This window comes from Natator depressus, chromosome 8 (genome assembly GCF_965152275.1).
Source record: "Natator depressus isolate rNatDep1 chromosome 8, rNatDep2.hap1, whole genome shotgun sequence".
NCBI lineage: Eukaryota > Metazoa > Chordata > Testudines > Cheloniidae > Natator > Natator depressus.
In genome coordinates, this window is record NC_134241.1 from 55,803,648 (window position 1) to 55,830,184 (window position 26,537).

At 41.1% G+C, this 26,537-nt stretch overlaps 1 protein-coding gene across 1 annotated transcript in view; it reads left to right on the top strand.

The window, feature by feature from the left end:
* Positions 1–26,537, top strand: part of HMCN1 (hemicentin 1) — a 335,320-nt gene that overhangs the window by 280,650 nt on the left and 28,133 nt on the right. The window contains exons 72-93 of the mRNA XM_074961138.1: positions 594–735; positions 1,811–1,955; positions 2,450–2,577; positions 3,149–3,305; positions 4,792–4,913; positions 5,115–5,279; positions 5,470–5,577; positions 11,538–11,675; positions 11,804–11,938; positions 12,970–13,239; positions 13,634–13,824; positions 15,264–15,477; positions 16,185–16,319; positions 16,520–16,710; positions 17,873–17,954; positions 18,645–18,914; positions 19,754–19,924; positions 20,082–20,252; positions 21,426–21,596; positions 22,574–22,744; positions 23,491–23,661; positions 25,380–25,550. Of these exons, the coding sequence (XP_074817239.1) occupies positions 594–735; positions 1,811–1,955; positions 2,450–2,577; positions 3,149–3,305; positions 4,792–4,913; positions 5,115–5,279; positions 5,470–5,577; positions 11,538–11,675; positions 11,804–11,938; positions 12,970–13,239; positions 13,634–13,824; positions 15,264–15,477; positions 16,185–16,319; positions 16,520–16,710; positions 17,873–17,954; positions 18,645–18,914; positions 19,754–19,924; positions 20,082–20,252; positions 21,426–21,596; positions 22,574–22,744; positions 23,491–23,661; positions 25,380–25,550 (3,619 nt within the window). The remainder of the gene's footprint in view (positions 1–593; positions 736–1,810; positions 1,956–2,449; positions 2,578–3,148; positions 3,306–4,791; positions 4,914–5,114; positions 5,280–5,469; positions 5,578–11,537; positions 11,676–11,803; positions 11,939–12,969; positions 13,240–13,633; positions 13,825–15,263; positions 15,478–16,184; positions 16,320–16,519; positions 16,711–17,872; positions 17,955–18,644; positions 18,915–19,753; positions 19,925–20,081; positions 20,253–21,425; positions 21,597–22,573; positions 22,745–23,490; positions 23,662–25,379; positions 25,551–26,537) is intronic.

The following is a 26,537-nucleotide window of genomic DNA, read 5'->3' on the forward strand; positions in this document are numbered from 1 at the left end:
TGCATTTCAATTTGTGCCGTCAAACTGCCATCTTACATGAAAACCAAAAAAACATTTATAATTAATTTGTTTTGGTCAGAAATTCTAATCCCCTATTCAGGCAAAATTCCTGAGTAATGAATTCATGATTCAGACTATAAATTGGCATCAATATTTTAAAACTCAACCAAATTTTCTAAGAGATGTAACAGAGCCTTATTTCTCGTTGCATGCAGTGGTGTTGTAGCTGTGTCAGTCCCAGGATATTCGAGAGACAAGGTGAGGCAATATCTTCTATTGGATCAATTTTTTGTTGGTGCGAGAGACAAGTTTCTGAGTTTACACACAGCTTTCTTCAGATCTAGGAAACTGCTCCAAAGCTTGTCTCTCTCACCAACAGAAGTTGGTTCAATAAAAGATATTACCTCATCCACCTTGTCTCCCTTATTTATCCTTGTAATTTCACCAATACAAATGAAGTTAAGCCATCGATGAATTTGACCCATTATGTTCTTATGGCCACTCTATCATGACTCCTATTACTTTGCAACATGAATTTTCAGTACAATGGAAAACCATGATAAAATTAGTTCTACTTGTTGAACTTTCCTTAGGTAACTCCTCGAGTCCGCATCCTATCCAGTGGCCGATATCTGCAGATCAATAATGCTGACCTAGGTGATACAGCAAGCTATACCTGTGTGGCAAGTAACATAGCAGGAAAAACTACCAGAGAGTTTGTGCTGACTGTAAATGGTAAAGAATATGGTTTAATTCTTAACTATTATAATCTTTGCACAGTATTTCCGAGAGTTGGAAAAGACGGAATATGTTTACTGGACTCCTCACAACCAGTAAGCATAAGTACAGTAATTTTGTTAATATATCAATCCAAAAAATACTTTAAAGAATGCTTTAAGTTAGCCCAGGAAACTTTCATTCTGCCCCCATGTGCATTTGTGTTATAAAAGTCACATTAGGGCCCATATCCACAAAGATATTCCACTGAAATCACTGGCAGTTAGGAGCCTAATGCCATTGTAGGTCTAGGATGAGGTGCTTGGCAGAGATGAGGCATTTGGTTTCTATTGAGCAGGGTGATGCCTGAATTGCTTCTATAGCATATTTTTCTGGTTGATGCATGGAACAAAATGAATGAACAGCTCTGAAGAGAGGCTAAGCATAGGACCTTCCTGGCCAGATGTAAATTTTCCATTAAGATAGTTAACAAGGCCCAGGGTGGGTTTTTCTCTTATTAAGACAGGGCCATACTACTACAAGATGCTGCAGTCTGCAAAGGAACAGATATTAATTTTGAGATACAGTTACTGGGGGAGGGTTAAACCCTAATTTCAATCTCTCATGCCAGGGTCAAAATCCTAGATTCAGTTCAAATGAATGGTTTGCGTGTAAAAAAACATAGTCTGGGACAGATAGTCTTAATGTCGTACTTAATTTCCTCATTTTTAAAAGGTATCAAAGAATTGTAGAATTTTAGAAATGTGGGGCTGGAAGGGATCTCAAGAGGTCATCTTGTCCATTCCCCTGTGCTAAGACCATGCCATGTGCTAGTTCTAACAATTCCAGACCATTAGTAGGTGGCACAGAAATCTACTATCTTTTTAATTTGTAAAAGATAAGAAGTTTTTCTTTAATTTTCCATTACAGCATACCAGCTTTCATGTATTATATCAAATTTAAAGAAGCTTGTTGGTACACTCATGGGGGCACAATTCCTTTGTCATAGCATACATTCCCATGGGTCTAATTTAAAACAGTTCAAAATAAAGCGCTCTCTCTCTAATATCATGTGGAATTCTTTCTTATACAGTTGCTCCCACAATCAAAGGTGGTCCTCAGACAGTTGTTGTGAATATAAATAAGTCTGCTGTTCTGGAGTGTGTTGCAGAAGGAATACCAACCCCAAGAATTACATGGAGAAAGGATGGGGCTATTTTTGCTGGAAACAATGCCAGGTAGTGTCTAATGGTCAGAATAACAGTCTGTAGAAAATTTTTAACAATGTATTTGTAATAGAAGACTTGGAGTGAAATCTTTTGGGATTTTATTTGCATTAGTTTTACATTCACGAACTCAGTATTAATATTAGTATTCATTCATTCAGTGTGTATTCATTCGTCACCTGGATTTTCTCAGTTTAAATGAGTGATAATAAAAATCATCTCTTTCTTAACATACACAAAGCTGATGTATTTCCCTTTGAAAGTCATTGTAGGAGTCCATTTTCATAATTACTGAGTAAGGGGTATATCAGATGTGCTGAAAGGCAGACTCAAGGCAGAACGAGTGTAGTATGTTCAAAAAGGAAAATTATATATGGCCAAATTAAGGTGCTACATGTTTTGCCTACCCTTGTGTCCCCTGTGTTCTTCTGTTTCTCTTTCCTCACAACACTTAGCCACAGTTCCTGCCATGAAAAATTAAATTAATGCCTATGACTTTGTTTTAGATATTCAGTGTTAGAGGATGGGTCCCTGTACATTCACACAGCACACGTTACCGACACTGGACGATATTTGTGTATGGCAACCAATGCAGCTGGTACTGAACGCAAGCGAATTGATCTACAGATCCAGGGTAAATATTTCTTTTTCGGATAAACACAAATGTTCTACAAAAACTGGACACATTGGATTCCTTGATTGTTTCTGAATCTTGAAATCTATCTTTATTAGTAATGGACTGGAACTGCAGAAAAGCAACTCTTGAGCCTGCTTTTCAAGTACTCAGGCATTGGGCTATTTGGATCTGAGACACTGGTTCAGGCCATTATAGAGAAAGGGGTCAATGAAAGTCAGATCCATGCACAGAATATAGATGTCCCCAAAATTCAGGATTATTCGCATCTGGAATTTTGTTTAAGGATTCTCTCTAGTTTTGTTTGTTTGTTTTTTGTAAGCCCTTAGAAATTCTGGGTGTTATGAACACTGCCTAAATATTTGTGAACAGAAAAAACAGTTGTTCTTTGTTAACTGGTGTGTGTACATCAACAGGATATAACAGACCTGAGAGACATTCCCTTCTGCATTTTTTTGGCAAATTTATAAATGTCAAATGATCCATGCTACAGAAAAGGATAGTTTCAAATAGTTCAGCTTGAAAAAATATACATTCTCTTAAAATTACCTGGGCTTCATATATTCTTTAGTTCCTCCATCTATCGCTCCTGGACCCACCAATATTACAGTTATTGTAAATGTCCAAACCACCCTCCCCTGCGAGACCACTGGAATCCCCAGGCCAGCAATAAGTTGGAAGAAGAATGGGCATGTCCTTAATGTTGATCAGAATCATAATACATACAGGTGAGAAATGCTCTAATCTTTGTTGTGGGCTAAATTCATCTCTGGAGCAAATCTATTCAGAGATTGATTTGGCTTATTTTAATTTAATTTAAAACTTGCTTTTAAACCAATAGAAAAACTTCATTGCATAACTATTAGTATTACTGAACTGGTTTACTGATGAACTGGTTTAAATAAAACTTTACACATGTTTAGTAGTAAAGTTCTACTCTTTGCCTTGTATTTTAACAATGTGTGTCTATTTGCATTTGACTTCATGTTTTTCACTCACCTCTGAGATCCACTGAAGAGGTCAAAATAATGTAAGATATGCTCTTTTTGTGGTATTTCTGTTCCTGGTTGGTGGAAACACTGAAAAAACTGGAGAGAAACACTCATACATCCCATTTGTATATGGCTCCTATAGATCCTGGAAACATTTAGATTTTGCCAGAGTGAGGTTCTAACTTTTGCTAAGTGCAAACTATTGCTGCTCAGAACAGCAATAATTAGTTCTCAGTTTGCAGCTGTTTGGCCAGATCGGCCACTCCCACCATAATGCACAAGGAATGGCCAAGGGTGAGAAAAATTCCCGAGGATCCCCAGGAATGGTATAGGGTTTGCTCCCCGGCTGAAAGAGTGGTAGGTTCCTCCTTCAAACCCTGTGGATTTTATTATTGTGGAACCCCAGTGTCTCAGATCTCTATCCTCCACTGAAGCCAGGCTGCAAGGGAATCTCTCTGGCCAGGGCTGACCTACGGGAAAGGTAATGGCTCCTTGGGATCGGTGGGGGAGACACTCTGCTTTCTATTGGCCCTGACAACACCAAACATTGGCTCCCCATAGTGGCCCAGATTCCACTCCCACAGAGAGCTCTTAATGGGATACTGGGAATGGGTTTGGGGGACCAGAGTTGACTCCCATTCCATGCCAGAGCTGCGAGATCCATATGTAAAGAGCTCCAACTCTGTGTGTTCTTGTTTTACTGTGTAGGTGGGAAATCTTTCCTGACCCTTATAGTGCTTAGCTTATACTCTGAAATGTGAGAATTGACTAACTTCCATTAAATGTTTACAATTGCCATTTGCAAGTAATTAATGTTACCATTAATGTTACTGTAGTAACGTTGAGGCTCTGTACCATTGTCTTCTATTGTGAAATCCCAGACTTGTTTTCATGTCTGTAATTATATAATCCTCTGTTGGCTTGTCTCACAGAGTCTTCTATAAACCTTAAACAATTCTACAACTAACAGATTGCCTTTTAGTTCATATTTACAAGTCTGTGCTTTTAGAACAGAAGGTCCTGCGTTCAGTCAAATCTTTAGTCCATGCAGCTGCAGTATGAATACTAATCTTGAGTTGCATTATGGGATATAAAATAGTGCAGCCATTTTTAAAATCCAGCAACAATATTCAAATCTGACCTCTTGTGGCAATGAATTCAATGGACTGACGACGTGCTGAGTGAAAAGATGTTTCAATATCTTCTAATTGCTCCGTTTCAGGCTTTTGTCTTCAGGTTCCCTAGTTATCATTTCTCCCACTGTGGATGACACTGCAGTCTATGCATGCACTGTGTCAAATGATGCAGGAGAGGATCAAAGAACAATTGATTTCATTGTACAAGGTAAAGCAGACATTGTAAATGCACATGTATTATGACACCAAAAATTTCTTCGGGACAATGCTTTCTTTAAATGAGAACTGTAATTTTGATGCTTATACTATTGAGCTTTTTACTCTTGTTAAGAAAGAGACATTGCTATATGCAAACATCTGTATGAAATGAGAATGGTTGATAATCCTAACACTGTTCTCCTTGCTTTAGTGCCCCCATCCATAGCAGATGAAGCTACCGATCTTCTGGTAACAAAACTGTCTCCAGCAGTAATTTCCTGCACTGCTTCAGGTGTTCCTGTCCCCTCAATCCACTGGACCAAAAATGGGATACAACTCCTTCCCAGAGGAAATGGCTACAGGATTCTGTCTTCAGGTATTATGCATGATTTGAGTAGATGCAGAAAACGCTAGAAAAAGGTGCATTACTATTTTCATTGTAAATGTTTTAGAATAAAAATGTAGGGTTCTTAAACGGTATTATGATTTCTCTGTTTTCTTTGAATGTAAGATAGTTATAATATACTACAATACTATAGAATGAATTCTCTTTTTTTCTGCTCTAGGAACGATTGAAATAACTGCTGCACAGTTAGACCATGCAGGAAGGTATACCTGTGTGGCCCAGAATGCTGCTGGCACTGCACACAGACATGTTACTCTTCATGTTCAGGGTAAGGTGGGAACTTGAACAGAAACATGTTTTATAAAGAGCGTTAGTTGGTTTTGAAAAGAAAATGTTAGAATAATAATACAGAATAATGGTAAGACCACATTGTGCTAGTCTTACTTATGTGAGTAGTTTCATAGAGATACTGGCTACTCATGGAGTAAGATACCATTCAACGTAAGTACGTGTGTGAAAATTTGGCCTTGTGTAAATATATTTGTATCTGGTGGAAGCCACAAAGCGAGGGCTATTTTAATTTAGACTGATTGAGCACTCAGAATACAATGTAGAAAGCAAACATACATTGACAAAGGCGTGAACTAAATGATCTGATAGCTTTTTCCAACTCTAATGCCTAGGATATTATGATTTGGCCACAAGTATGACCTGCTTTGATTTTTTCTGTTAGGGCTTTTTCTGTTTTATTGTTTTGTTTAATTAAAGTAGATTAATTGGGTGAACTAAATACGCAGGGCTAAATTCTATAATCCATATGCTGAGTAGTTCCATATTATGCAAGAGTAGTCCTACTGGGCTCATCAAAAGGATAACAGAATCCAGCCCTCAATAGTTAAATGTTCTTAGCCTCTCACATTGTGCAGTTTGTCTTCATTTTATTTTCCAGCCATAAAAATATTACAACTTCTTCAATATACACTATGTGTATTCCACACGTAAGTATGCAAGTGCACCTGGACCTGAGTCTGGAATTTTTTTTTTACAAGCAGATCCATTTGCCCACGCATGTGCCCTGGCTCTTCTCGAGCGCTGAACTGAGGGCATAAAAGGGGTGGGTTGACGCCTGTCCAGTTCCTTCTTAGCACCACCTGGTTTGAGTTGGAATCTTGGGTGTTCTCATCTCCTTTCTACTGCATCATTGCTCTAAAGATATTGTATATTTAGTTTTTAGCAGTTTTGTCATTTTTATAGTGTAGCCTAACATAGGTTTCCCCCTTTCTATTCCCCACACCAAATTTTTTCCCCCAAGGAGTCTGGGATTGTGCCCAGCATCCTGGGCGCAAAAACTGTGTTTCCTGTCCTTTCTCCTTTTCTGTGAGCAACAAACATCAATTCTGCCTCTATTGCCTGGGTGAGGCTCACATCTCTGCCAAGTGCAGCATCTGACGCGCCTTTTCCCCCAGAATTCATGAGGGCTGGGAACTGAGACTTAGAAAATATATGATGGAGAAGGTAATGAGAACCCAACCAGTTCTGGACTGAGGACAGCCCCTTGTATATCAGTCTCAGCAAGCAGGCAGCACCCCTCTAACCATGAGCTTGGGGGCAGAGGCTAAGCCTAAGGAGGAAGCTTCACATGAAAGTAAGGGGCACTCTCATAGACGTAGGGATGATTCATCTTTGTCTAAAACTGCCCTGAAGAGAGAGGATCCCTCCCTGAGCATGTCAAAATTGGAAGAGCCAGCACACATGGGCACTAAGGACTTAGGCCCGAGTATTTCTTCTCAGCAGGAGAAGGAGGTGAGCAAGGGTATGGCTCTGACGGTTACAACATTGGCTCTGATGGTGAAGACTCAGGATAAACAGCTCCTGGTGCTCCCATCCACTTCTAGAGCCAATGCAGTACTGGTAGTGACACAGCCCCAGAGGGCGCCAAGTGTCATGGTGACCAAGAAAGCTCCACCTCCACCCATGGACTCTCCTTTTACCCCAGGGCAGTCTGAGACCTAAGTCACCCCGGAGGACATCTTTTCTCTTCCCTATCTGCATTAACCTCTCTGTTGGGACAGACTTTATTCCAGGACATTATACCAGAGGAAAAGACTACCCCAAGGATGCAGCATCATTCTCCTATCCCACCTGCCAGCCTCAAGGCGCAACCTTCAGAACTATAGGCTCTGCCAGTAGTGCAGGATCTGGCTTTCTCTTCGGATGAGTCAGAGGCGCCACAGGAGTCTCTGTGGCACCAGACAGAAGTCCTTGAAGATTAGACTTCCGGCCTCCGACCAGACACAGTTCACGAAGAGGTAGGTTGTACCCTAGGCCATGCTGTCCTCCTGTGCCAGTTGATCCATCTGTTGGCAATATTGGGGGGCTGTGAGCTCCCTACCCTAGACTCCCAGGATCAGTGCATAAGCCCTATTTGCCATCACTATGCACAACCAGCCCCATCAGAGTATTTGGAGGAGGAAGACGAGCTGGATTTGCTGATTCTGGAAGCAATCTTGTTGTCTTCACCAGATGAGGAAGTTACTCTATCTCCACTGCAAGACTTTAAACAATAGCAAGAGCTCATGCCTAGGGGGGTCAGCAGAGCTACAGATTCACCTTAAAGAAGTCCAGGATCCTCAGCACAGGTTACCAGACATGCTGCAGCCTGTCAAGTGGCCCTCCCCATCAGCAAGGCCATTGTGGGTCCAACAAAGGTAGTTTGGCACATTCCTGCTTCTGTTCCTCCCACCCCTAAGAGGGCTGAGAAGTGTTAATTTGTTCCGCCCAAGGGGTGACAGTTTTTGTTCTTTGAGTGATTGCACACATCCATTCCACTGTAGGTGTGTGTGTGCACGCCTCGTGCACAGTTGTTGGAAATTTTTCCTGAGCAGTACCTGTTGGGGCAGCCTGAGCACCCTCTGATGCCTCACACCATTCCACGCAGACATAAAGGGCTGCACTGCCCCCCCTTCTGTTCCTTCCTATCACCAGTGACAGTTGTTTGTTGGACCTGCGATGCTTGTTTTTTTCATATCCTTTCGTGTGTATAGTACCTTGTAGTGTTAGTTTAGTATTAATTAGTTATAGATGTGTTTTACAATACCCTCTTTTTAGTGTGGGGTTACTGGTGCCCAGTTGGGTATCAGGTTCGGTACTGGACTCATGCCCTATTGTATGCCTTACCTCCCATTCCTCTCCTGCCCAAAGTGTTATCCAAAGTTAAGCAAGATTCTGCTCACCTTATTCTGATCTCCCCTGCATGGCTCTGTCAACACTGTTTTTTTTTTTTTTTACCCTATTAGCACTATTGGTCAGACTTCTGCTGTTTCTCCTGAGAGAGGTGAATCTTATCTCCCAGGACAACAGCCACCTTCTTCATCCCAACCTTCAGGTTCTCCACCTGACTATGTGGATGCTTCATTGCTGAAGTTTGCTTTAAGGGGGTACAGGAAGTCCTACTTTCACTAGGTCTACTTACTTGCTAAATGGAAGAGATTCTCTGTCTGGTTCACACTGAGAGGCATTCCTTCATCTCAAACTCTGATTAGCCGTATCTTGGATTATCTTTTGTTTCTAAAGCAACAGGGATTGGCTCTTAGTTCTATTAGAGTCCATTTGGCAGCTATGGATATCTGGTCATTTTTTTCAAACCCTGTGTCCATCAGGTTTCTGAAAGATTTGCTTAAATTATACGCTCAGAACCATAATCTGGTTCTGCAGTGGAACTTAAATTTAGTACTAGCAAAGTTGATGGACCCCCACTTTGAGTCATTAGTGACTTCTTCCCTGTTCATATTAATGAAAGTAGTTTTCCTGGTTGCCATAACCTCTGCCAGAAGAGTGAGCTATGAGCTTTCGTATCAGAGCCTCCCTATTGCAACTTGCTTTAGGGAGAAGATTTTCCTTCAGCCTCATCCTAAATTCCTGTCTAAAGTGGTATGTGAATTTAAATCAAGAGATTTATCTATATTCTTTCCCAAACCCTATATGAGTAATGAGAAGGAAAAATTTCATACTCTAGCTGTTAGAAGAGCTTTGGCTTTTTACTGGATTAGACCATTCAGATTTTTGTCTCAACTTTTTGTCACCATTTCAGGTGGAGTAAAGGACCAACCAACCATGCCAGATTCAGACAAGTTGTTCTTCAATCGTTGTTCAAGTACACTCCAAGCCCAGTACCAGTTCAAACTGCTTGTGAGTCATCTACAATGGAATAGACATGTGGAATCCATAGAAGAAAAATAAATGGTTGGTTACCTTTCTGTAACTGTTCTGCAACAGCTGAACACGATCACCTGAAAACTAAAGTTCCACATGAGCTCCTTTGTATCAATAATTCCCTCTTTATAGGAGGGCACATGGTTCATGGCTCTCAACATGAAAGATGCATACTTTCACAAAGACGTTCACCCAGCCTGCAAGAGGTTCCTCAGGTTCCTCTTTTGGTCAAGACCATTAACAATTCAGAGTCCTCTCCTTAGACTGGCCACAGCACCCAGGGTCTTTACAAATATTTTTTTTCAGTGGTGGCAGATTGGATGAGAAGAGTGGGATTTACAGTCTTCCCATACCTCGATGACTGGCTTCTGATAGGCAACTCCTAAGAAGAAGTCTGGTAGGCACCTTAGCCTTCTGGCTTCCCTTGGTGTTTGTGTCAACCATGAAAAATCCATGTTGTTCCCAGTGAGGTACATAAACTTTCCAGAGGCAACGCTGGATACAACCAGAGCGAGAGCGTACCTACCTCTTGAGAGGTTTCATGAATACTCTCAGACAGCAAGTCCCTATCATACCCAGGAGGCCTTTCTCTCCTTAGCGATGTGTCCTCATGCAAACATATGACACCACTCACCAGGCTTCATCTTCATTGCTTATAAGCCTGGCTTCTCTCCATGTACTCACCAGAGAAGGGCAACATAAATGGCAGGGTGACTGTTCCATCCAAGGCGTTGAACTCTCTTGTCTGGTGGACAAAACCAGAGAAGTTTTGAGTGGGGACCCCTTTCCTCACTCCAACTCCCAAGGCAACCATCGTTACCAATGCCTCCCTCTTGGAGGCATATGATCGTCATTCATCCTGTCACAACTAGATTTCTGAAGAGGCTTCTTGGATCCTTTCCACCATTGGAGAAGTTCACATCTTAGCGGGACCTCAGTTTTGCTCTATCATATCTCAGTAAACCTACCTTTGAGCCTCTAACAACATGCTCGATGGCTGATCTGTCCATGAAAGTGACCTTTCCAACAGCTATAACGTTAACCTGAGTCAGTGAGCTTGGGGGAGGGGAGGAACACATGGAGGACCTGCCATATACTACCTTCTCTAAAGGAAAGGTCTCGTTATGCCCCCACCTCAGATTCATCCCTAAAGTAGGTTCCGAATTTCATATGAGTCAGGACATCCATTCACTAGCATTTTTTCCCAAACCTCATGCCTCAAAGGAAGAGAGAAGGATGCATCTGGACGTTCAAAGGTCTTTAGCTTTTTATCTACAAAGAACAAAGGACATTAGAAAGACAGCTAAACTATTTGTTTCCCTAGCAGAGCAATCAAAGGGGTCAAGCTGTATTGGCACAGAGACTTTCTAAGTGGAGTTCTGGTTATATTATCCTTTCTTACCAACTAGCTTGTATTCCCTCCTGCCCCTCCCCCCCACTCCTGGAAGGGATGAGGGCTTATTCCACCAGAGGGAAGGATGCTTTGGTTGCATCTCTGAGAAATGTACCCTTACTAGAGATATGTAGGGTAGCTACTTGGAGTGCTTAGGAAACTTGCACAAGACATTACACTTTGGTCCAATTGTCCACTGTGGAAACAGCGATGGGGACAGCAGTAATAGGGTCAGCTGTCACTTCTGTGTCCTCGCACACACCTCCTGTTTGAGTACTGCTTGTTAATCTTCCATGTGTGGAATACACATAGGGACCATCACTCAAAGAAGAAATGGAGGTTACTTACTGTAACTGGAGGTTCTTCGAGATGTGTGGTCCCTATCTGTATTCCCCTGTCCATTCTCTGCTGCCGATTGTTTGGACTGCAGTAAGAATGGGAAACTGGACAGGCATCAGTCCACACCACTCTTTATGCCCTTGGTTCGGAGCACGAGGAAAGCTACGGCACAAGTGCAGGCCAATGGACAATGCTTGTGTAAAAACAAAACAAAACACTGGTGCACATGCATACCCATGTGTGGAATACAGATAGGGATCACACATCTTGAAGAACCTCCAGTTATGGGTAAATAACTTCCATTTCTAATCAACTGCCTCTTTCTGTGCCATTCCAATTCATAGAGCTACCAGCTATTCAGGTGCAGCCAGGAACACTAGATGTTATCCTGAACAACCCCATTCTTTTACCATGTGAAGCAACAGGTACACCTCGTCCCATAATAACGTGGCAGAAGGAGGGCATCAATGTAAACACAACAGGTATCTTAGCTTTATGATGCTGATAATTCTGCTGTAGCATTTAAACTTATGTTCTCATTCTTTAAAAATATTGGTCTAATGACCTTATTTATAAAAATGTTTTTCTACCTTTCTTATGCATGTTTTAGGCAATAGTTATACAGTTCTCCCCAGTGGTAGTTTACAGATTGCAAGAACAGCTGTTGAGGATGCTGGCACTTACATGTGTGTGGCTCAGAATCCAGCTGGTACTGCCCTAGGGAAGATTAAGCTAAAAGTTCAAGGTAAGTCATCACCATAACTCCAGTTTTATAGACTGTATTATACACAAGAAAGCTGTGCACATTCATGGTTAGTGAGATCCCTGTTCTGAGCAATGTGTATGGACCAAATTCATTCCTAGCTAACTGCTACGGAAGGCACTGGGACTTATGTCCACTTACACCACAGCAAAATTTGATCCTACTGGAGGTTTTAAGATTTTTCCTCTATAATTTGGACTTGTTATTTAGTAAACATTTAAGATTGTAAAAGTAGTTCCTGCAAACAAATAACAGAACTAGTTGATTCCCTGCAGCAGCCAGCAAGCATTTCTTCTCTACCTTCAGAGACAGCGGTACACCTCAAAAAGAAAAACAAGATTGGTTTTTATCTCACATGGAGAGCAATGGAAACCAAAAATATAGTGGGGATATGAATTGTCATTACTATGTGATGGTGCAGTGCAATAATAGGGCTTTAACACATTGTCTCTCATGTGCTTCATGATGGGTTCACACTTCCATGACAAACCCACTTGAGCTGCTACCAACAAAGAATACTTTTGTAAGGTCTGCTGGTAATGGTCCAAAATTCGCCACTAAGTACAGCCCCAATTAACTTCATGACCTTCACCATTACAGGTATTGCTAAGAGGTATCAGTCGTGATGTCAATTGTACTTGAAGTGTTTAGTACGTGAAAAACGCCTGGGCGCGATTGTGCATTGTATGATCTTTGCACTCAGATGAGCACCAGATCTGTGGTTGTTCTTGGCCCCTGCCCAGAAGGGCGTAGCTCTGCACCTTCCTTTACACCAGGGCAGGGCACGTAGTGTGCTACCAATAGAATGTCATATATTTGCTTTACTTTGCAGCTGGATTTGGATGCTGTTTTGCAACTGTAACTGATTGGTGAAATTATTTAGGAAGAAGAGCAAACTGTGTTTTTTACATTATTCTGGCTAGGATATAAAGCATGTGTGTGTATCTGTGTATGTGTGTGTTTAAGTTTATACATTTCCGAACAATGTGTTTTACTACTTAATTCTCTTTCAGTTCCTCCAGTTATCAAACCTCATTCTAAGGAATACATAGTTGCTGTGGATAAATCTGCCACTCTGCAGTGTGAAGTGGAAGGCTACCCAGTGCCTGAGATCATATGGTACAAAGAAGGACAGCAGGTTACAGAGTCCTTTAGGCAGCGAATTCTCAGCACTGGGGCTTTGCAAATTGCATTTGTACAGCCTGGTGACACTGGACATTACACGTGCATGGCTGCAAATGTGGCAGGATCAAGCAGTTCTAGCATGGAACTCATTGTGCACAGTAAGTATGACTAGGAAGGAATGACACAGGCTGGCCTATTATCATGACGGAAGTCTCTTACACTGATGTGTTAGAGGCCAAAGTTGTAGTGAGAGTCTTCAGGATAGTTACACCAGCTAGCATAAAACTCATTCTTTATGACATAAACAAACCACTCACTGGCTAGCTTTAGGAAGAACCAGCCCCTGTGGGTATGTTTCTACATAATTTTCTGTTATGTAGGTTCCACGCCTTTCTCTGGAGCTTTGGATACTGATCACTGTTGGAGACATGATTAGACGACCCATTGGTCTGATCTGATGTATCATTTCCAATGTTCCTACACCAGTATGTGGCTGGATGGAAGGCTGAAAACTACAGACAGTAATTAATCTCTTTTTAAATCTCCCCATAGTTCCACCGAAAATCCGAAGTTCAGAGGTGCAGCACACAGTCATTGAGAATTCCCAGGCTGTTCTGTCATGTGTGGCTGATGGTATCCCAACACCAACAATAAACTGGAAGAAAGACAATATACCTTTAACAGACACAGTAGGAAAATACAGAGCTATGCAGTACGGAGATCTCATTTTGGAGAATGCTGTTGTAAGTGTTATGAATTTGAATCTCCTCGTCATATATTGTGTTTTCTTTCACAGGAAAATTGAGCAGCATGAAAGGTTTTATTTGTCTGGAATGAATGAACAAGAAGACTGTGGGGAGTCTGTAACTCTTATGTCAAAACAAAGTCCCCACGGGTCAGGGTTGAGGCACAGTGTAGCCTTACTTGTAGAAATCATGCTCTGAAACTACCCAGTTGCTACCTATTCTGTGGATAAACAGAGGACCGCTGTTTCCAAGAGTGCTGATCATGGGAGATAAATTCACAACATTTTTAGAACATAACTGCATAGAATACACATTGTAAACACAGTCCAGTGCTGTATTAAATAAGTATACTGAAGGATTTTGTGGAGCATAGTTTTTGTTTTTGTTTAGAAGGTCAGCACCCTCCTTTCTAGTGTTTTGCATGTTATTTTTACAGCCTAAGAAATGTACAGCATGATGCAATGTAAGCCCATTGTAAAGCCTCTGATGAGCAGATGGGGTTGAATGCCTCCAGTGAGGTGCTGTACGCCTTCAGCTCTCCCTAGAGTCAGTGGAAGGTATGGGCAAGCAGCATGTCGCAAGAGGTGCCCAGTACCATTCAGATCTGGCCCTAAAATGTATTAAATAGTGGAAAAATTTCTGCAAAGCTTGCAATGTAAAGCTCTTGGATTTGGCCATTTGGGCATTTTCACCAAGGAGCCTGCTTGTCAGCTAACATCTGGAAATTCCAGATCAGTCCACTCACATCTCCTTTCTTGCTCAGCATTTTTTTTTCTTCTCTTCCACAACATATACCTTTGTCTTAGAAGAAGTCGCACTAGTTCCAAGCATTCTGTCCTTATTAAAGGAACATGTCTGTTAACGGCAGGGGGAGCTTTGCCAGCATAAGGATTGTGGGGTCCAGTTTAATGTTATGAAGTGCCACATTTAAGGCTGGTTTTGTCTACTCTACTTGCCATTCCTGAAATTATTACTATGCTCAACTGCTAGTCGCATTTACCTTTTCCCTCTTAGCTCTTTGGATTCTCTTCTGTATAGTGTGAACTCTTTATTGTACCTTCAGTTGGAAGGAGAGTAAAATGGACAGCTCCACTATTTATGATGCCAAGCTATTCTGTGCTTGGCTTCCAGCCAGTTTTAAGGTTGGAATAGGAAGTCAGCCTATTTCACTTTACTTGTCCTTACCATATCTGTGGTGTATTAGTCTCAGGTAATCTGCTGGGTTTGCTACACTCAGGTTTCTGTGTCATTTAATCATCAAATTAAGCCAATGAGTCTGACTCATCGTAGCTTCCAATATATTACTAGCGAGTTGCCAAAATTTAAAATTCAAACTGAACTCAAGTTCCACATTTTTTGAGATTTCCCCCCATCATTACAACTGATGATGTTTGAACTCCAGCCCCTCCCCCCTATTTTTCCCCCTTTCCTTTCAGCCTGAAGATTCTGGCAGTTATACCTGTGTTGCCAGCAATGCTGTTGGTGAAGATATACACACTGTCAGCCTGATGGTCCACGTGCTCCCAGCTTTCACTGAACTGCCTGGAGACATAGCTTTGAATAAAGGAGAACAACTCAGGTTAACTTGTAAAGCAACTGGGACTCCTCTACCCAAAATAACTTGGACTTTTAACAACAATATTGTCCCTGGTGAGTGATACCAGTGTTTATTTGGCAGTCTGGTACAGATTCTTTCCCCTTCCAGAAGTGGTGTTGGTGTGTAGTGATGTCAGTTTGAGATTACTGTATAAAATTCATAAGGGGAAAAACATAGTATGGCCTGGGTAACAAACTGTCTAGACAGTGGTGATATCTGGGACTTGTTAGCGTAGAATACCAAAACTACAATTAACATTAACTTGTCTCTGTTCCTGGACTCTGGAGAAGGGCTTTAGGAACCCCGTCCCCTTGCTGTGTCAAGCTGCATGTCCCATATTAAAATGTACACATTGGGTATAATAAATATTCCAGCATCTACGCACAAAAGATGACTTCCATAAGCACCTGTATGACTAAAACTTCACTGTTGGTGGAATGCAAAACATGAACGGTCTGAAAGGAGAAGCAGAGCACATTCATTCACAATGGAGTGACCAGTCAAGGAACACTGTTTGGCTGACTTGTTCAGCCCTCTAAAACATACACACAGACAGGGAAAGGCACAATAGGGTCTGTAATCAAAGGTGTCTCAAAAATCAGTCCAATGCAATGGTAAGTTCTTTTATAGAAGCATGCCATTGAGCCATGTTGCTAAGCAGCCTTGTGAATCTAAACCTATTCCTGTAAAATATGTATCACTTGTTGATATTTTCCAGAGCTACTTCAATATTTTTTAAAGACATCTCTTCTCCACACAGCAAAACTTGACAATGCTAATGGACACAGTGAACTAGTTATTGAAAGAGTATCTAAAGACGACTCTGGTACCTATGTGTGTACAGCAGAAAACACAGTTGGCTCTATAAAGGCTATTGGATTTGTGTATGTCAAAGGTACGTGTAAATAACTGCAATATCAGGCACAATCAGTGACAATTTCACACAGCCTCATTTTTAGTTGTATCCAATAGCACTGCCATGGTTAATTGGAAAAGGAGTAACAAGTTGACTTCAGATCTTATGAAAACAAAGAATGGCTATCAGTAGTTTCATTTAGAATCTCTTGCTTTAGCTTTGCTTTTTATCATTTTCAGAGCCTCCAGTCTTCCAAGGGGATTATTATTCTAGCTGGATTGAGCCCTTGGGTGGTAATGCTATATTGAACTGTGAGGTCAGAGGAGATCCACCTCCAACAATCCAATGGAGCAAAAAAGGAGTTGGCATTCAGATTAGCAACAGGATCCGACAACTCAGCAATGGTTCTCTTGCCATCTACGGCACTGTTGTGAGTCACTAATCATTAAAATGTGTTTGTATGCTACATTTAATTATTGTAAGTAAATAAATTTATCCAAGAGGATATATATTTTAACTGAATATAAATTTGCCTTTATTAAAAAAATATTCGGTAGCTGCTCTACATTTTAAAAAGATGTAATTTTTTTAATGCAGTCTAAAATATCCTGCTCAAATTACTGTGACCTCACTAACATAGCAAGGGAATGTTGTATCTGTTCTGTCCACCCTCTATAACCTTGCAGAGCTGTATTTTCAATAGGACTTAACACAGCCTCAAAACTTGGGCATACAAAATCTGATAATGAAATCCTGGCTTTGCTGAAGTAAGTGGGAGTTTTGACATTGGCTATAATGGTGCCAGGATTTCACCCACCCAGTTTAATTGCTTGTGCACTTAAATCCTACATTTGAAAGTTCAAACTGGTTAGGTGCCCCACCTCCTAATATGCATGTTCAAATTGCATGTGCATGATTTGCACATTCAAGTTTAGAAGCTGCAGTTGAAAACGTGGCCCTTATAAAAGGTTTTAGAAAAAGCTTCTAAATTTACAAATGTAAATAGTTGAAGAAAAAAACCAGATTTAGCTTAGTATTAATAAAAGTAAAATGTTAAAATTGCTATTAAAACTTTTAGTTACTGGGTAGTAACAATAGTAGTCTGTAGTCCTCCTTGTATAGCTAGACTTATAATCTATTTTATATACTTATACATCCAGCACCATACTATATAGGAATCTACAATATTAACAAGCAGATGGTTTTGACTTAGATGACTTCAAACCTACCATATAAGTTCCAGAAAAAAAGACTCAGTCTCTCAAAAGGACATAAGCAACATTGGAAAGAATTCCATGTAGATACTAGTTGGATGCAGTTCTCGTTTTTCTCTCTATCCTCACCTGCTTGTAACAAACTCCCATCCCCGTTAACCTTTTAATTCAAGTCACTTTGGATGTAATTTAAAAGAATGGCAGCTTGTATGATAAGCTTTTCTGGTAGTTGTTATTGATTTCCCTCTACTTCCTTAAGGTCTGTTGCATGCCATACTGTACTGTAGCAAATTCACTGAGAGGAAATGCATTGTGAAAAGATTAACTTACTCCATGTAGGTTGATAGTTTATATGATTAGTTATTTATTGTCCCTTAGAATGAAGATGCTGGTGACTATACATGTGTAGCTACAAATGATGCCGGCGTGGTCGAGCGCAGTCTTACACTAACGCTTCAGAGTAAGACTCAAACCAGATATTTAGTGCTACAAGAGTGGGGCCAGAAAATGACTTCGGATACATGTGTGCAAGTCCCTTTGTAGTTTTGGGAGGAGACAGTCAAAATTCACAAGTGGGAATTGGGCACCTCACTGCTCTTTCTGTCTTTGGCATAGTCTTGAGGGCAGAATTGGGCTTTAAATTAATTCTTACACAAATAATGATGGAATTTTAGAATAATTTTTTTACTGACAGAATTTTCAAACATCTCTTCTCTATTTATAACTCAGAGAAGAATCAGACCTTTTATCTCTGTTTTTGTTTCCTTGTGTAGAGAATGGGAATAATATCTACCAAATTTAGGTATTGTGAGAATTAATTGAAAAGTGTTTTTGTATTACTGATGGTACTAGTTGTTTGTAGAATTGGGCCTCAGTCCTGTTTGAGGCCTGTGTGTGCTACCACAATACAAACCACAATACCACTGTCATTGTTAGTATATTCTGGGTCATATTTAATTTCCACCATTGACCTTGTATTTCTCAAGGATCTCTGAAGATGCATAATAGTAGTTAATGACAAAATTAATGAAGTAGGATTTCATGCTTTTTCTCAGACCAAACCTCTATGTAATGAAGAAAATGTCATCTGCTCTTGTAACCATTTATTGCAGAACGCAGTGATGCTAAAACAGTCTCTCCTCTCTCTTAGGTCCTCCAGTTATTACAGCTGAACCAGTAGAGATGGTGGTTGATGCTGGTACCACAGCAATCCTGAACTGCCAAGCAAATGGAGAACCTACTCCAACCATTGAGTGGTCCCGCCAAGGCCATCCTATCCTCAGCAATGACAGAGTGACTGTCTTGTCTAATGGCTCCTTGCGTATTGTTGCAGCACAGAAAGAAGATACCTCTGAATATGAATGTGTGGCTAGAAATCTAATGGGATCAATCCTTGTTCGAGTGCCATTCACTGTCCAAGGTACATACACCAAAGTGCTGTCTAGTGATTACCAAATTGCGAGATTCCAGCTTTAAAACAGAATAACTATGACCAAGGTTTTATATTCCTTACATTTACAGGTTAAGTCTATTGGGACTTGTCAGTGTCTCTCTTCACAAAATTTTGTACTTTCATTCCACTTTCTCAACTGTGATCATCCTCAGCATGCTCCCAAGACAGGCAGCTGAGAGTGAAGGAATATGTAAAGGCATGTCTACACTGCCCCACAGTTTGGACTCTGGGGGTATGAAAAGCAGTGTGAACCAAATTGCTGTGCTGTAACAGCCCCATGTGGACACTGTGAGTGCAAATGAAAAGATTCCTACTTCATATTAATGTAGTTCTATTTGAAGAGTTAATGCGAACTCTTTGGTTTGCAACTGCAGCGTCTGCACGGGGGAGTTACACCACAGCTCTTTGGTGCACAATGCTCTTCAGACCCCTGTAGTGTGAACTGCAGGGCAGTTTAGATATGCCCAAAGACTCTATGTTAGAGATGATCCTGAACTGAGATGCTGCCTACAGAGCACATTCCACAACTCGCGTTCATCTCTAATCTGGGAGAATAAATTATAACCATGCCAGAATAACTGAAGTATTTTCTCAACTAAAGCATGAAGAATTCTTCACTAATGATAATATGATGCTATCTGGATATCTGAGGGTGGCATCTGAACTTGTGCAGGATTATTTTGATCTTTTTTTCTAGAAATGCAAAAATTTAGCAGATCTTTTAACACAGCTGAGAAAGTATATTCCTGAGCCTGACTGTATAACCCACATATTATAAATGCTCAAATGTAATTTTTCTACTGCAGTGCATGGCGGATTTTCAGAATGGTCTGAATGGCGACCATGTAGTGTAACTTGTGGTCAAGGTGTTCAGAAGAGGATCCGTCAGTGTAACAACCCTCTCCCTGCAAATGGTGGGAGGCACTGTCAGGGGCGTGATACAGACATACGCAGCTGCCGGAACAAACCATGTGCAGGTAGATTTCTTTAATGAACTCATACAGTGTATGTTTAACAGAGCTCCATGACACCACCCTTTGATTGTTTCTATTGTCTGGAATTCTTTGACTTATTGGGGAGAGGATATTTTCTATAAGATATTTGGTAAAACGATGCTTTTTTGATGTTATGTAGTGGATGGCAACTGGTCAGAGTGGGGGTCTTGGGAAGAGTGTTCGAGAACCTGTGGACAAGGTAACAAGACCAGAACCAGAACTTGTAGTAACCCAACAACTCAACATGGCGGAAGACCATGTGATGGCAATGCTGTGGAATCGATCATGTGTAACAACAGGCCTTGTCCAGGTGAGAAGAGTGTGTTTATTAGAAGTTGCAGATACTGATCTTTACAATTTCTCAATTTGGCAGCTCTTCTTCTCTAAAGCCCACATACTTGCCTCTTTCACTTTGAAATAATTTATGGGAGGGGAAAAAAAAGGAAAAAATGATATTCTAGTTTATCTATTTAAAAATTGCCTGCAGTAATTGAAAGGTTTTCAATTTACTGAAATTTACGTCCAAGATTTAGGTTTTTAAAATATGGAGGGTGGTTTATAAAACTGACCATGAAAAATATTTTCATAGAGTTTTTTATATTGATCTTAACATTCCTTGAAGTGTTTGCAACCTAAACACATCTGCTTTGTATGCTAGTGCAATAAAACTGACCATTCTAGTCCCATTGTCCAAAGCCAAGTAAAGTGGAAAAAAGATAACTAAGCAGCATAAGGGGTGCAGAGTAAAATACATTGTTTTGGGTTTAGTAATTTAAGGTATTAGCAGCGTCAGAGATAATGTATGTATTTTCTTTGACAACATCCTTTTAATTTTTAATTATGATTTTCTCTGCATAGTACATTTGGACCGGATAGGTCTATTCATTATTGGCATTTTTCCGACTATTCTCTCTCCCCTCCCCCCCAACTTCTCTGCTGCTCTGATGCTACACTTTGATCCACTGAGACAATTTTCTGTAGTGCCCTACAAAACCCATTCTAACTGCGGGTCCCTGCTGTATATTAGCCAGTGGGGCTGCTATATGAACTATATAGCTAGCAAGCCCCTTTCCCACAGAGATTGTGTGCCACTACAAGACAGTCAGATTCCATGATTTATGAAAAGAAAGCAGCAGGTCTGATCCCAAGCCTACTTTATTCACCTGGCAGAATCACGGTTGTTCCAAGTTTGTGGTCAGGTGAAGTAATGTTTTAAGGAAACAAAAAGGAAAGCAGTAATATCTCTCTGGAAACTGCTGCTCAGTTTCAGCTGTTGTTCAGGGAACAAGTTTTTCAATGTCTTAGTCAGATTAGTTAATTTGTGGACAGTGTGTAATGGAGAAAATGGAGTTATAATAATTTTTACTGTGAATACGTCTCAGAGACATTGCTTTCTTTTTATTTGGGCCAGAGAGCTGAGTAGCTCAGAACTTCAAGTTAAAGCCGTTTTGTAGTTTCAATGTAGTTTTTGCTGTCTTGACAGTGGAAGGTGCATGGGGCTCTTGGCTGCCATGGGGACCTTGCAGTGATACTTGTGGGAAAGGTACTCAGACCAGACTGAGGCTGTGCAATAGCCCTCCTCCATCATTTGATGGGTCATATTGTGAGGGGCCCAATACACAGATGCAGGTCTGCAACAAGAGACACTGTCCAGGTAAGAAGCATAAGACACAAACAGAAAATAAAGGACTAGCCTATTTGTTTCCTCTCAAAACTCTACCTATTTTGTACTTAGAGCTGGTATAACTGCTCCATTTGTGGTGGCAAATACTGCAATCCCTGATAAAATCAGAATTTAGTTCCTTGTTCCTACTCAACATTCCTTATGAAAAGCGTTAACAGTCATAACATATGGAACTGGCCCTTCCCTCCCAACCCTGCTCTTCCTGATGTTTCCATTCCTGCTGCCTGCCATTGTGTAAAAGTAGTATGAAAATCCTTGGCAGCTAAGCATGTAATTTCTGCAGATCTTCCCACCAGGTCTCACTAGCCTTTGTTATTCATTAATCTTCCACATCTACATGCGGACAGGAAAGGTTCAATTTTCAAAACACTCCGTTAATATAAATTCAATACAGGGTAACTGGGTGATATTGAATGGCCTGTGATACACAGGAGGTTAGACTACATGATCTAATGGTCCCTCTGGCCTCAAACGCTATGAATCTTGAACACACACAGTGCCATATCCTATGCTAAATCCCTATTGTACCCTCTTAGTGGAGAAAAGGAGACTTGAAGCTGTACTAACTGAGTAGCTGAGAATTCCCTTTGGGTGACTCAGCACCTCCACTGCCTGCTACTGACCATCTTATTGCGTTGGTGATTTCAGTGATTGCATATCCTACCTGCTTGACCTACTTACAGGCACATGAGAATTTTGGGGAGCCACTGTGGCTGGACAGTCACTGCAACTGTTACGCTAACAGATGGATTTTAATTTAAGTAAAAAAGTAATGGGCTAGATCCTGTTCTGGGTTACACCCTTTGCAGTCCTATTTAGTTCAAGGGGTTGCATGGACTGAGACTCAGCACAACACTTAGTGCAGTATTTTGCTGATACAACTATGCTAGATTTGATTATTTAAAAGGTGAAAGTTTCATTGCACAATGTCATCAATTTTTAACCAGTGGATGGGAATTGGGCCACCTGGGCTGGCTGGAGTGCCTGTACTGTATCCTGTGGAGGAGGCACCAGGCAGAGGACAAAGGACTGCTCAGACCCAGCCCCTCAGTTTGGCGGGCACAAATGTGAAGGAAACGATGTACAAATTGACTTCTGCAACAGTGACCCTTGCCCCAGTAAGTGTTTGGGATGCCTGGGGGTTAGATTGAGAACCCATGTGCAGGGCGGCACAAAGTGTGTATATGGTAATAGGGGGAAATGAAAAGAGCCTTCTTCCTCACCTTGTGCCCTTGCAGAGGGCACTGACCCAATCCTGCTCCTTGCACTCTTGGCAAGCAATGGAAAGTGGGATTTGGATACCAGAAGCTGCATTAGACTCCCCAAAGGAGGAGGGATGAGAGCAAATCCGTATCCCCAACCAACCTCTTCATCAGTCAGCATAGTTGCACCATTGCATAGGCTGGGAGTTGGGGAGTAAGCACTGCTAAACGACATAGCAGTAGTAAGTGTTGTGTGAGCTCCTGCAGCAACGTCAGAGGCAGCATGCTTCCATGAGCTGCAGACAGTATCTTTAAGTCACAATCTTGCTATGTTACACCCACAGTCAGTGTAATTGCCTTTTTCAGTACCTCTCTCCATTAGATATTTGACTTATATGCTGTGTGCTTTCCTAAAGTAGTAAAGCACTCAACTACAGGGCTCAAGGGACTGTTAATATACTCTGTGGAATACCCCTGCAGTGGAAAAAATGACTTAATTGAATGCTTAACTCTAGAACTTTTTAGCTAAAAGAGTGGTAAACTTGGAAATGTGTGAAAAATTTCTCTTCAGAAAATATATTTTCTGGTTTAACTGTTCGTTGATTCCATATCTGCTGTCATTAAGCAGAGTGTATGTAAAGACTTTTATTTTAAATTTGCAGTTCATGGCAACTGGGGTCCATGGAGTGGTTGGGGAACATGCAGCCGAACATGCAATGGAGGCCAGATGAGGAGATATCGGACCTGTGACAACCCTCGCCCTGTCAATGGTGGAAGAGCATGTGGAGGGGCTGACACACAGATACAGAGATGTAACACTGACTTATGCCCTGGTGAGCTTATATGGTAACAGAAGGCAATAAATAAACCTCCTCTAACATGCTTCAGAGACCAAGATGCATATACTAGGCAAGCAGGAAAGAAAAAAGTTCTGTAATTATGCCCAACTTCATAGAAAGATCTAATCCAGTCTTACTGGGTTCTTACTAAAACTTAAGTGTCTGTCACACTAAAATGATTCCCCCTTTCAGGGGTTATATTTTATATAAACAAGGGAAATAATGATCAAAAGACAAATAGCTTGTGAAAACAACACCCTTCATACCCCCAACAATTCTTAATTCTCATACTAATGACATTTTACAGAGTATACCAGTGACCCTTTTATAATGTATTACAGGAGCAAAGTCAGTACATCTAATAAAAACCTAAACCAAGTCTAGTTGCTTTCTCCTAGATAGCTAAAACATGTCTTTTTACCAAGCAGCCTTAAATGGCCTAATGCTCCTCTTATTTCATCAGTTCTATACCCTACTCAACCCCACTGAGTTCCATTGAATTACCAGTCAAGCCCTGTGATTTGAAACTTGTTCTCAAGTCCATGGGGATATCTTGGCTCAGATCAGTATTTACAACAATAATCCAGACATGGATTGCATTCAATTGTGCCATGGTTAACAACAGATCTAAAAATATTCAATGTTTTTATTAATGATTAATGTATTTTCCTTCTGTGTGGCACCCATCTGGTATTATTTAAGTTTAATTTGTTATAATGATCTCTTTGGTCCATGTGAATGTTAGCTTTTGTGAGAAATGCCAGTTCTTAGCCCCAGAGGTGAAAGACTCTCTTTTGCTCATTATTCCCCTTCAGTGACCTTCAATGTGCTTTGTTGTCCCTGACCACCTCTAGGATTAAGAGGGTAGTTCAGTCTCCAAGCCCCGGTCAAATATTTGGAGTCTCTAGTGAGACTGCCAGCAAGGATGACAGTAAATTTTGAATGTGGACACCTGCTCACTAAGATCAGGTCTGAGACCACTAGCTCTTTTTACACAAGGCAACCAAACAGCTGTCAGGTGACAAGAGCATTCAGTTACTACCTAACTGAGCCAATTTTGAATGGGACACAGTCTGAGTTTTTCATCTCTGCTCATTAACAGTCTGCTATTGTTATAGAGCCAAATCCATTGATTCAGTGCCCAGCCCACAAATGGAGGCTGGAAGCAGTCTCTGTCTCCAGCATTCTCTTGGTCTGGGTTGGGAGTCTAGGCAGCGGATTCTCTCACTGCAACCTGCCTGCACTGCGGCATAAGGGAACTCCCAAAACCAGCCTGCACCCATTCTTTGGGCAGAAGAGCCATGGTGTATTCCACTGCAGGGGGACTCTGTGACCATAGAGATGGCGGCAGGGACCACCCCATTTTGTGCAAATAATTTTCTTGGCTAGTTATATTATGCCTGGGGACTTAGTCACATATCTCTCTACTAAATCCTCATTCATTGCACTGGAAACATTCCCTGAAAGGTCCTCTTTCTTTTGAGTAAGGCTGATCTATGGGCATGAACAATTTCAAAGGTATTGCACTTTTTGGGGCAGCAACCTGCCTACATAAACTATCATTGAAAATGGTACACCATCCTTGATAACGCTGACGTCTTGAAAAATACAACATGGAATTTATATTTGAAGTGTAATTCACTGTTCTGTATAAAATCTGAAACATCTGCTACAAAAAGCCAGTTCTTTCAACGTTGCATCCTTGTTTATAGTGGATGGAAACTGGGGAACATGGCAAGCTTGGATCGGATGCTCTGCTTCTTGCGGAGGAGGGGAGCAGACCCGAACACGGCTGTGCACTAATCCAGCCCCCTCAAATGGTGGACGTCCTTGCCCAGGAGACTCTTCACAGCTTTCCAGGTGTAACATCCAAGCATGTCCAGGTATGTTATTGCAGAGACTGAACACCAAAGCAAATGAACCAAAGAAAATGCCTAGTTTATTATTTATAAATCTTTCAGTAATGAGTAAACCTGTGTTGTACCAATAAAATAAAAACCAGCAGGATCTTATTAAAGGGAAAAAGGCAAAATACCACATTTATTGTGAATACAGAAAGAATCATAGTAAGCAGTTAGTTACAGCTGTAACATTCCATTCAATCTCATCTTTATTCACACATTCATTCATACACACACACACAGGTTCTGCAAGGTTGTTATCATAGTAAGCAGTTAGTTATAGCTATAACATTCCATTCAATCTCATATTTATTCACACATTCATTCTCACACACACACACACACACACACACACGCTCTGCAAAGTTGTTATCATAGTTACCAGCCTTAGAGTTGCTCATGCCAAGCCACTGGCCAGGTGGCCTGGACATGAGGAGGGAGCAGGGCCTTGTCAGATGCTCATCTGATGCTCCTGGAAGTTGGTTTGCAGAATCAGACCCCAAAGTTCTCACTTTTTAGAGTCTATTTTTATAGGAATTTCTTCCTATGCCAGTCTATGGGAATTGCTTCATCATGCTGTTGCTGAATCAATCAGCAGATAGCACATTCCTGACAGCTCCAAGAAGTTATCTTGTTCTTTGGTTCTCCCATCCTTGAGGCTGTTGGGTGGATTCCAGTCTGCCCTCCGGGGGTCCTCTGGTTATTTCCACTTGACGCCTTCTTCAGCTGATGGACACTGGATTCTTAGGCTGGCATTCAGTTATTATCCACACCAAGCATCCATCCACATACATCCTCTATCTCTATTTTAATCACAATTGTTAATACAACAAAAGGGCGGGGAGTCTCTGGGTGCTGTTTCTGTTGTTAGAGTATTGCTTTGGGTCTCTCTCTCTGTGAATTGCTTTGAGAACAGACTCTGTCTTAGAATGTACTAACACAATTAGCAGCTTGCAAGTTTCACACATA